Source organism: Hemibagrus wyckioides, linkage group LG22 (assembly GCF_019097595.1).
Source record: "Hemibagrus wyckioides isolate EC202008001 linkage group LG22, SWU_Hwy_1.0, whole genome shotgun sequence".
Lineage (NCBI taxonomy): Eukaryota > Metazoa > Chordata > Actinopteri > Siluriformes > Bagridae > Hemibagrus > Hemibagrus wyckioides.
In genome coordinates, this window is record NC_080731.1 from 2,935,741 (window position 1) to 2,948,240 (window position 12,500).

The 12,500-nt window shown below is 38.8% G+C and overlaps 1 protein-coding gene across 1 annotated transcript in view; it reads right to left on the bottom strand.

The window, feature by feature from the left end:
• The window catches only part of txnrd2.2 (thioredoxin reductase 2, tandem duplicate 2), a 24,379-nt gene that overhangs the window by 8,534 nt on the left and 3,345 nt on the right, over positions 1-12,500 (bottom strand). Inside the window, exons 5-11 of the mRNA XM_058375429.1 lie at positions 12,477-12,500; positions 12,192-12,270; positions 12,034-12,096; positions 11,788-11,858; positions 6,792-6,811; positions 5,881-5,972; positions 4,125-4,299 (exon numbers count right to left, since the gene is read on the bottom strand). The exon at positions 12,477-12,500 is cut by the window's right edge and continues 51 nt beyond it. Coding sequence (XP_058231412.1) covers positions 4,125-4,299; positions 5,881-5,972; positions 6,792-6,811; positions 11,788-11,858; positions 12,034-12,096; positions 12,192-12,270; positions 12,477-12,500 — 524 coding nt within the window. The remainder of the gene's footprint in view (positions 1-4,124; positions 4,300-5,880; positions 5,973-6,791; positions 6,812-11,787; positions 11,859-12,033; positions 12,097-12,191; positions 12,271-12,476) is intronic.

Here is a 12,500-nt window from a genome sequence, read left to right on the forward strand (position 1 = left end):
TGTACAGTTAAAAAGCCGAAAGATTTTATTTAATACTGAAGTTTCTACCAGTTTCTATACAGTTTTATTTGGACAACCTGTAATTAAACTTTATAAAAAAAACCTCGCCGATACAAAGAAAATACCTTAAATACGACTTTACGGCAAAGATAAATCATTATAATTTACGATCTCTGGCAAACACAATCAACACCTATTACACAAAGGTTAGACATGTCACTTTGCCTTGTTTAAGTCACTGAAAGTCTCTCTCATTCTCACACACACACACACACACACACACACACACACACCATGTCTGTGTGATAAAAGCTCGCAGTGAAAGAGTGCCTTTGTCTACAACAACAACAAAACACACAAGAATCGAACACTGTCCTTGATTTTAGACTGCCAAGGACAAACCAGTAAATATTCAGGAATTCTGTCCTTTGTCTTCCTCCACCATCTCTCTGTCTCTCTCTCTCTCCCTGCCCCCCCACTCTTCTCTCTCTCTGTCTGTCTGTCTGTCTCTCTCTCTCTGCCCCCCCACTCTTCTCTCTCTCTCCCTGTCTGTCTCTCTCTGTCTGTCTGTCTGTCTGCCTGCCCCCCCACTCCTCTCTCTCCCTGTCTGTCTCTCCCCCCCCCTCTTCTCTCTCTCTCTCCCTGTCTCTCTCTCTCTCCCTGTCTGTCTCTCTCTCTCTGCCCCCCCCACTCTTCTCTCTCTCTCCCTGTCTGTCTCTCTCTCTCTGTCTGTCTGCCTGCCCCCCCACTCCTCTCTCTCTCCCTGTCTGTCTCTCTCCCCCCCCACTCCTCTCTCTCTCTGTCTGTCTGCCTGCCCCCCCACTCCTCTCTCTCTCTCCCTGTCTGTCTCTCTCTCCCCCCCCACTCTTCTCTCTCTCTCCCTGTCTCTCTCTCTCTCTCTCTCTCTCTCTCCCTGCCTGCCTCTCTCCCTCTGCCCCCCCCACTCTTCTCTCTCTCTTCTTGTCTGTCTCTCTCTCTCTGTCTGTCTGCCTGCCCCCCCACTCCTCTCTCTCTCCCTGTCTGTCTGTCTCTCTCTCTCTCCCCCCCCACTCTTCTCTCTCTCTCTCTCCCTGTCTCTCTCTCTCTGCCCCCCCACTCTTCTCTCTCTCTCCCTGTCTGTCTCTCTCTCTCTGCCCCCCCACTCTTCTCTCTCTCCCCCCCCACTCTTCTCTCTCTCTCCCTGTCTGTCTGTCTCTCTCTCTGTCTGCCTGCCTGCCCCCCCACTCCTCTCTCTCTCTCCCTGTCTGTCTCTCTCTCTCCGCCCCCCCACTCTTCTCTCTCTCTCCCTGTCTGTCTCTCTCTCTGTCTGTCTGCCTGCCCCCCCACTCCTCTCTCTCCCCCTGTCTGCCTCTCCCTCGCCCCCCGCCCCCCCCCCCTTGTCTCCCTCTCTCCCTGTCTCACTCTCTCCCTCTCCCTGGCTCTCTCTCTCTCCCTGCCCCCCCACTCTTCTCTCTCTCTCCCTGTCTCTCTCACTCTCTCTCTCTCTCCCTGCCCCCCCACTCTTCTCTCTCTCTCCCTGTCTCTCTCTCTCTCGCTCTCTCTCTCTCTCCCTGTCTGTCTCTCTCTCTCTCCCTGCCCCCCCCACTCTTCTCTCTCTCTCCCTGTCTCTCTCTCTCTCTCTCTCTCTCTCTCTCTCTCTCTCCCTGTCTGTCTCTCTCTCTCTCCCTGCCCCCCCACTCTTCTCTCTCTCTCCCTGTCTGTCTCTCTCTCTCTCTCCCTGTCTGTCTGTCTCTCTCTCTGTCTGCCTGCCTGCCCCCCCACTCCTCTCTCTCTCTCTCTCTCCCTGTCTGTCTCTCTCTCTCTCCGCCCCCCCCACACACTCTCTCTCTCTCTCTCTCTCTCTCTCTCTCTCCCTGTCTGTCTCTCCCCCCCCCACTCTTCTCTCTCTCTCTCTCTCTCTCTCTCTCTCTCTCTCTTTTTTTGTGCCAGCCCTAGATGTTAAAAAAAAAAAAAAAAAAAAAAGACCCAAAAAGTAGTGATGTCATGGTTAAATGGGTGTGGCTTATTTCACACATCACAGTGTTCGTGTCGCATCGATCAGACAGATCAGGGAATTATCACGTTAATTGTGTTGTTTGTCGAAGCAGGAAATGGGAGGTTACCAGGATTAACTTTAACATATTTATTAACTTTATAGTAAACACTGAAATCTGCCTCATGTAGCATAACATAAATCTTTTACATCAGTTATAATTTTTTGTGTTCAATTTTTGAAAAAGAGACGATAAATGAGTTTTAGGTCAGATAATGATGTACCAGTGTCTAAAAAAAAAAACTACATTGAACCTAAAAGTAATAAAAAACAGGCCGGACAGTAAACTGGACAGACTGCCAGTGTGTATTATTGGCATGGGAGCAATAAGAGCTTGAATGTTAAAGGAAATCTGCTCCTTCCTGCCCTCCATCAGACACCTGCGAAAGAGGAAGAGTGCAGCCAGGATGGAGAGGGGCGTCATCCCCGGGGCAGAAAATTCCAGCACTTTGAGTAAAATACGAAAAGCTGTTTATGTGTTTCCGGAGACAGAACAAAATAATATAAGGCATGAGAAGGAAAGAAAAAGTTTTCATTTGCAAATAAAGACATCTGCTATGACCTCATCATTCTGTCTGGATGGGAGAATGCCAAAGCGTGATGATGACGATGATGATGATGATCATCATCATTTAGGGAAACATCGCTCAGCTACCAATAAATAAACTCAACAGAGAAAGAAAAGACAGACAACGTGAACACAGAGTATAAGGACACATGCTGAGGGATGAACAGAACAGAACAGAACAGAAAAAAAGGAAAAGCAGGAAAAGGCCGGAGTGAAGCGAGGGAGTGAAGCGGGGAATATGGCGACCCTCAGAGCACCGCTGCATCCTGAGCCAGTGATTAACACGTCCCCTGATGATTCCTGCTCACGCTTTATTATGCTGTTGTCAGATATGATATCCCTCAGTGTGCTGACGCCGCAGTTTGTGCTGTAGGTTTGCATGCGAGATTATAAAAAAATAAAAAATAAAGATCGTTGAAAGATTTTATTTTAGAACGAAGAGCTCGCACGTGATATCGGGCAGAATTAAAGGCACAGTGCAGCCAAAAATGTGCCTTTATTTCAATTTATTTATTTTTTTTTTATAACTGGTAAAGTGATGAAATGATGACAAAGTGTGGGAAAGTAAAAGCCTGGACAAGTTTGCGTCCAGTTATCTATTGATTTTTTATTTGTTTATGAGCCATTCTCACAACCACTGCCCAGGTTTATTCTTTCAAATTGATCTGTTTTGGTAACATCCAGGTAGCATTTTTATTTATTTATTTAACATTTTTTATTATTTAACTCATCCTTTTTGTTCTTTATTTGATGTAGGTCATTTTTGTTGGTCACTTCTTTCTTGTTCATGTTCGGAAGGGTTTACCTTCAACATGGTCATAGTGTGTGTTACTCCTGTCTTGTTAGTACTTTTTGTTAATTCTACTTTTTTTTTTTATTCTGTCTTTTTTTATTCTGTCTTTTTTTTTAACCTTTATCTCTCAAAGGTTATTTGTGTTACTTCAATCTTATTTGTGCTTCTGTTACTTTCCAATAAACATACATTTGGCTGATGTTTGATTGTTGTTGTATTTTGTTTCTGTTTACTGGGTAAAATGAAACCTGCTGTCTGGACTGTATCAGGCACATCGAATGTGGGAGGGGAAAAATAAAATAAAATAAATAACAAAAACAAACAAAAACATTTATAATATTTATAAATATGTTGCATATATTATTCACTGAAGTTTTTACAGACCTGTTTTTCTCTCTTCATTTATTTATTTCTACTCTTTTTGAAAGGTGTACATGTGGATCTGCATTAGTTGTTCATTTTTGTGTTATTTTTCTGTAACAATTTCCCTCTGAGGTCTGTCTGAGCTTTACTAACTACAAATCATTTTAAACTTGAATTTCCTCCAGGATCAATAAAGTATCTGTCTGTCCACCTATCCATCCACCCATCCACCCACCCATCCATTTATTCATCTAAACATCCACCCAATCCATCCACTCACCTATCCATCCACCCATCTACCTAATCATCCACCCATCCATCCATCTTGGAATCATGTGCGGTATAGAAACCGTGAGCTCCGCCCTCACCTACAGCCCACAGCACCGAGCTGAACGTGTCCTGATGTTCCTGCTGCCTCTCTGTATCTGTCCAGGTGACCTGCAGTAGTCCTGATGGAAGTTTCTCCACCTTCTTAGGAACGCAGCTCCAGCAGAAATGAGTCCCGTAAGCCTCCATGTGATCCGTCACCAAACGAGACATTTGCTAAAGGAATGAGAGTAAAAATAAATAAACAAATATTTTTTTTGTATAAAAATATGGCTTCTAAAATGTTCATTATTAACTTTAACATTTATAAATGGTTTAAAAACAGAGAATTATACAGCACTTAAAATCACATGAAAGATGAATTTTAATCATTTCTAAAAAAAATGTAAATTTGATTATAAGTAAACCATACAATTAAAAAAATATGTTGAAATATACTTAAATGTTATTAACCATAATTATATAATATAATAAAAAAAATTTATTTTAAATAAATCATAAAAAAACTGCATTGTTGCATGATGCAGCTGATTTCCTGAAAGAAAAAAATACTTTAAAAAAGTAAAACATTTTTAAAAACTATTTTTTATTTTGTAAATAGTTTGCAAACTCATTCATTCATAAATTTAGGTGATTTGAAGGAGATATACATTCTAAAATGTTCCTAAAAATGAGTTCTTATTAGTGTGGATTCTGCGCTCAAAAGGGTCAATAAACAAATTTGTTTTATTTATTAAATCACTATTAAACATTAATATGCTTTTCTTAACATATTCTCATTTCTCAATAATTAATTACATAAACCTAAACAGATCGATTTTTCCATTTTTAATTAATATATTTCTAAAACATGTTGCGATGCCTATTTTTTTGTAGTAATCACGGCCCCGGCGTCTCCTCATACCTCCTCTTCCTTTATGATAGTGATGGCAGTTTGATTACAAGATGGCATTAGACTGAAACCAATAATTAGAGATTCGGCAACAAAACAAGGATGTAAAACAGGTCTGGTCAGGCCTGATATCCTGTTTTCTACACGGCCCAGGTGACTCACTACGCACAGCAGCTCAGGATCGTAATGCCAGCGCAAAATTTTCACAAAGCAGCTTCTTTAATACAGACAGGTTTCATCCTCCGCGATTACACTCTGGCCCAAATGAAGAGCGTTAACCTGCCAAACAGACGTGTAGCGACATTATAGCCTTCTTATTACAAGAACCGACAACTAGGGCTGTGCAATAACAGATGAAGTGATGAGCTGATGTGAATTAGTGAAATAACGATTATACGCTGTTAAGGTTTAAATGAAAATAGGCATCGTGTGGATGTTGCAGGCTTGTCTAATTTTAGAGGAAAAATAGATCAATATTGTAGTTTATTATGCAAAGAATTAATCACTGTACTGTTAATAAATCAAGCAGCAGCTTCGCTTTTTTTCCCCCAAGCTTGTCATGTTACTGATAACCTTTTGTGGCTGACACTGGAGACTCCTTCCATAGTTCTGACACTGGAGACTCCTTCCATAAGCACTTAATAAATAAACATCTCTTTGTTACTAGATAAAGGTCATGCAGCTGTTTCCCAAACCCTGAGAGATAATGGTATCAGAACGAGCGCTATTATGATATGAAACTAAAACCTCCTGACCAATAAGAATAAAGAATTTTTTTTTTTAAAAGTACAAAGGTGTGAAGTAGAGCTGCATGATAAAGAAGAGACACTAGAGTGATACGACATTATAGAAACTCAGAGATGAAGGTGAAATCTGTTGTATAAATTGTAGTTTTGTAGCAGTACCTGATCAAACCCTCGGAGGGCGATGCTGCGCACCATCACTGTGGTGTCCAGTCCAATGCCGGTCAGAAAACCAGCACACTCCAAAGCCACATCTTTACACCTGTGCTCAGGAAAATATGCCTTGTACTGGTCTCACTCACTCACACACACACACACACATGTACTTTCCCACTACAAATGAAAGACCTAAAGAAATCTCAGCAGCCTGAAGCACTACAACTACAGACAAGTTTAACAATCAACTTTCTGCTTTTATACTAAACTTACGAATTGTTTCTTATTCAACTTATTAAATATAAATGTTTTAAATATATTTTAAAAAAAGTTATAGATACAGTAATATATAAAATACTGACGTTCGTCACTTATTTTCTTATTTATTTAAAAAGTTACCTAACTTGGCATTAAAATTGGCACTTAAAAAAATAAATAAATAAATAAATAAATAAATAAATAAATAAATAAATAAAAATACCTTAACAGATTTTAAATCTGGTATAAACATGTTAGCAATTCTCAATAAATATTAAATAATAAGTGCAAGTATTTTGTTTTGAGAAGCAAGAAGTAGATTTCAAATTTAAATTGTCTGCTAATGAGCTAATTAGCGGTTCCCACAGCCCTGATGTAGGGTGCAGTGATGCTCAGGTATTATAATCCCTAGCTACTTTTTACTTGAGCACATAATCATCATCATGTCCAAGTAACAAGCTGTTATAAAGGTATAAACATAGACTTGTTCTAGGCTTCAGGACGTTTCCTAACAGTGACACAAGCTAGAACGGTCGTGTCTGAGACAGCCTCTGTATCCTCTGTTTAACTTCCTGTCTGGAGCTGGAACAGATTTTTTTTTCCATACATATCAGGAAGGATTAAGGTTTTTGTAGAAACACGGTGAGACTGAAGGATACAGCTGGCTCCGACGACTAGCCTGAAAAACACAGAAGTCGTCACATGAGAGGCCATGACCAGCATTTACATCTGTTTTGCATACGGTTAAATGATGGTTTGCATTGCATTAATTCCTCTGTACAGTTCACAGTGTGATGAACGGAGGGCGGTCAATAGAGAAGGGATAGAAGATGCAAGTTGTAAAATACACAGGGCTTAAATTACAGTTATTGTAACTGAAAGACGAAACCTGAGCGTTTATCCCCCACCAGAGCTGTTTATTACCTCAGAGTTCAGGGTATTTCCAGGTTTCCAACTGCTGGTTAAGACTTTTAGGAAATCTGAATCTCTCAGATAATTATATTATTAATAATAATAATAATAATAATAATAATAATAATAATAATATTATTATTATTATTATTATTATTATTATTAACAATGATAATAATAATAATGTTTGTTTATTACTATGTTTACCTTATTACTATGTTTGTGAATACTGCTGGAAGTTGTAAATTCCCCCTTGGGATGAATAAAGTATCTATCTAATAAAATAAAAAAATTAAAAAATAATAATAAATTTACAGCACAAAAAAACATAAAATAACAAAAAAAATAATAATAAATAACTATCAAAAAAAATAAAGCAAAAGGAATAAAAGGCAAGATAAAACAATGGAGAATAATTTTAATAATAAAAATAATAATTTCTCATTAATTACTACAAAATAAAACGAAGAATTTTAAAAACAAAAATAAAACTTGAGTTAGTAGGTTAGCTAGGGTTTATTTTGCGGTTTAAATAAATAAATAATAAATTTACAGCACAAAAAAACTAAAATAATATAAAATAATAATAAAATAAATAATAATAATAATAATAATAATAATAATAAATAACTAGTGAAATAAAAAAAATAAAGCAAAAGGAAAAAAAGAGAAGGTAAAACATAATAGAAAATAATTTTTATAATAATAAATTATTATAATTTTTCATTAATAACTACAAAAAAAGAAGAATTAAAAACAAATAAATAAATAAAACTTAGTAGGTAGGGTTTTTTGAGTATTAAATAAATAAAGAAAAACAAATAAACAAATAAATTAAAAAAATAGCTTGTAATCCTTTTAAAAATGTAAAAATGTGTAGAAATGAAAGTTATATTTCTCATTTTATATTCCCAACATAAAATAAAACAATGTAAAAAAAATCTATTTATTCATTTTTCAATTTAATTTTTTTTAATGTTATTCTTCAAAATTGAGATGTTTAAAATAAATATTTTCCCCTTTGTTTTTTTTCCCTCATCCATGAATAACATTGTGTTTGTATGAATGATTTTAAATGGGCACGGCATGTATTCTGTTAGTGAATAAAAGCCATCTTGTTATTCCATCGCATGTTCACTAAGAAGTTGGGGAATCCTGGAGGACAGAAATATAATCATAATCCTCTTTTTATGAAAATGGAGTTAATCCACATTACAGGGATATTTGCCAAATGCTTGTGGATATTTTTAAGCTTTGAAGAAAAAAAGAAAAACAAAAAGTAAGATTAAAGAAGAAGAAGAACAGAAGAAGAGACGACTAATGGACAGAGGAAGTGGAGGTGCACGAGTGTGTGTGTTTGAGAAAGTGTGTGTGGTATCACAGGTGAAAACGTGACGTTATGTTGTGAGTGTCTCGGGCCAGACAAGGTTCTGCTGAGTGATTTCTGCATGCTATGGACACACACACACACAGGCCACCCTGCAAGCTAACACCCCTCTACACTTAGCACACTTTTGTATCACGGCTTCGGGGGGATTTAGGAACCAAATCCAGGCACTTTTTCCCCCACTTACTGCACCGTGCTCATGACATCACCTACAGCCGGCCTCTCGTACCTGCATGATCCCGGGATTAACGCAGGAGATGACATGAAGAGGAACCTGGACAGATCTCTACCACAATGAACATCGCTATCTAAATAAAACCCCATGCTAATGAGAGCGAGACATCGTTACTGCTGAGTGACGGACATGAACCCGGATCTGTCCGCTCTTTTGGAGGACGCTGCGGGACACGTTACCATGACAACCAAGTTAACAAAGCACGGTAACAGACTAGTCGACGAAAACAAGATTAAAACCGCGAATGTAGACGCTTTAGATATAACACAGGATCCGGTATGAGGCATTTTACTGTGGATTTGTTAAGAGACGGATGAAGAACGGTTACCATGGTGATGCCAGACCTGAATAATTTGATACTGAATTAAATTGGCACACTTACTCAAAATAAATAAATAAATAAACAAACAAACAAACAAACTGCACACACCTGCCTTTTATTCTTAATATATCTTGTTTCACCAATGATCCATGTTCATTCATATATTATAATTTTTTTTTAGATATTATTTTCCCTTTGCTGCTGTACAGATAAATCTATTTCTACTTTTATTACTATTTTTTTTAAAATTTCAGACAGCTGAAAAAATTCTGTATAGTTGTGTACATGACCAATAAAATTTGTTCTCCCTAGATCCCGCTCTTCTCTTTTATATCTCTCACTCTTCCTGCCCTTTCTCCCCCTCTCTCTCTCTCTCTACCTGGATCCCTCTCTTCTCTTTTATCTCGCTCTCTCTCTCTGTCGTGTGCGTGCCAGTCTTTACCCAGAGTTCTTCCCGTCACTCAGCGATGCCCCACCAGCATCAAGCCTCCAGCTGCACACCTGACGACTCGGTAACTAAACACACACCAACACACACTGACGCACCAGCAGCTGTGTGAGGAGCGACAGGAAGCTCGCTATTATTTTTTCTAATATAATTTCTCATCACATAACGTTTCTAACTCCTGCTCATACAGCAGCACTTCAGCGCCACATACCGGGAGGATTTCATTTAGTTTTTATCCTGTTAGTGTTAATGTAACAGAGCGCAGTTATAAAATATATTACACTAATCATTTGTGTTCTATGTTAGGTGTGTTTAGATTTGTTTATTAGAAAGTAAAGAAAGGAAAACAATGGTACTGAACCCAAGAAAACAAAAAATATTACAGCTAAAACTATACATTTAAGAATAAAAATAAAAAAATAAAACAAAATTTTTTATAAAATTTTATAAAAATAAAACCCTGACATTTTAGACCACATCATTAACTAAATGTTGAAGAGTTGAAGAGAATGTCTAGTTTTTATTTAAAGCATCAAAGATGATCAAAAAACCTGCATTAACAAAAAACAAAAAGAAAAATAAATAAATAAACAAACTAAAAAATAATCCAGAAAATATGGGACACTTCAGGATTGAGTGCTCACTTTAGGTTTAGAAATAAAATCTATTTCTTTTTAATTTTAAATCAGTAGTTTGGTGTAAAACTTCACATGGCATCTTAACGAGTGAAAATATCTTCACAGTATAGTGAATGTATCTACCACATCCTAGTAGAAGATTAAAGAAACGTATGAAGAATAGACAATCCCACCTTCATGAATATGCAAATGAGAAGCACCTCGAGATGTCATAAAGCCATCCCACACACCTCAATCTCACTTGTGTTTTAATTTATTTATGCATCAGCAACCAGACTTGTTTATATAATGTTGCCATAAGAACAGCTCAATAATTACTAATCCTTTTCCACATTAACCAGCAAATCGTTCAGCATGAAGTCTCCCGAATCCTTCAGTAATGATTTGCATACCCCACGTGATTGGTGGAAAGGTTGCTTAGTGACATCACAACCTAAGCTTCGCCCCTGAACCTGTTTCAGAAGTACTGAGAAAGGTTTAAATGTGGAAAAAAATGTACACCAATCAGGCATTACATTATGACCACTGACAGGTGACGTGAATAAGACTGATGATCTCCTCATCAAGGCACCTGTTAGTGGGTGGGATATATTAGACTGTAAGTGAACATTTTGTCCTCAAAGTTGATGTTAGAAGCAGGAAAAATGGACAAATGTAAGGATTTGAGCGAGTTTGACAAAGGGCTAAATGATATGTGATGGCTAGACCACTGGATCAGAGCATCTCCATCTCTTGTGGCATGTTCCCAGTCTGCAGTGGTCAGTATCTATCAAAAGTGGTCCAATCCAACAGACAAGCTACTGTTGCTCAAACTGTTGAAGAAGTTAATGGTGGTTATGATAGAAAGGGGTCAGAATACACAGTGCATCACAGTTTGTTGCGTATGGGGCCGCATAGCCGCAGACCGGTCAGGGTGCCCATGCTGACCCCTGTGCAACACTGAAAGCACCAACAATAGGCACGTGAGCATGAGAACTGGACCACGGAGCAATGGAAGAAGGTGGCCTGGTCTGATGAATCACATTTTCTTTTACATCATGTGGACGGCTGGGTGTGTGTGCGTCTCTTACCTGGGGAACACATGGCACCAGGATGCACTATGGGAAGAAGGTGAGTCAGCGGAGGCAGTGTCATGCTTTGGGCAATGTTCTGCTGGGAAACCTTGGGTCCTGCATCCATGTGGATGCTACTTTGACATGTACCACCTACCTAAGCATTGCTGCAGACCATCTACACCCTTTCATGGAAACGGTATTCCCTGATGGCTGTGGCCTTTTTTAGCAAGATAATGCGCCAAGCCACAAAGCAGGAATAGTTCGGGAATGGTTTGATGACCACAACAACCAGTTTGAGGTGTTGACATGGCCTCCAAATTCCCCAGATCTCAATCCAATCCAGCATCTGTGAGAAGTCCGATCTACGGAGGCCCTACCTCACAACTTGCAGGTCTTTAAGGATCTGCTGCTAACATCTTGGTGCCAGATACCACAGCACATCTTCAGGGATCTAATGGAGTCCATGCCTCGACAGGTCAGTTCTGTTTTTGCAGCAAAAAGGGGACCAACACGATATTAAGCAGGTGGTCATAATGTTATGGCTGATCAGTGTATGTTTTGATTGTGTTCATTTCTTCATGTTGACGTCACATGTCGAAGGAGACAAAAAAAAACGACAGAGAAAAGAACATGTGATTAACACTCATCTCTAACTCACGTTTTCCCCGGAGACTCTTTCAGCCAGAAGAGATCGTCGCTGGTGATGCCGTGCTCTCTCGCTCCCGGGACCTGAAACACAGCACACATCTTCAGCCTGTTATCTGAACCAACAGTACTCTTACTTTTTTTTTTAAACAGAAGTAATTAAAGAGCCTGAAAGAGAGGGAGTGAATTTTATCTACTGCTCTCCAACAAAAACACACATCAAGGTCAAACAACATCTCTCTCTCACACACACACTCACATGCGTGGGGTATTTTGGACGTCCGCCGGTGGCTATCACTATGTTCCTGGCCGTCACAGTCGCCTGCATGAAAGAAAAGTGGAGAGACAAGTTTGTGGAGTGAAGGAATGAAGGAGGAATGTGATAAGTGTATATCAGGAGACTGTCTCCTCACACACCTCCTTTCCTCTGGCGTTTAATCCTCGGATGGTGTGAGGGTCTAGCAAACTTCCTTTCATATTGAGATATTTCACGTTCCTACTCACACACACACACAGATAGAGAGCATTTCATCCCACACGGAAATATTTTCTACAATTATTCCCCAATATTATTTTTATACATTTCTAAATATCCTGATGTGTATATTTCTCTTATTCCACTGTTCCAGTGAACAATTTAAAACACTGGACCGTGTTCTTTATTCTTGTAACAGATGTATAGAGTGTGTGTGTTTTACTCACTTGTCCTGTAGCTGAACTCTGTGG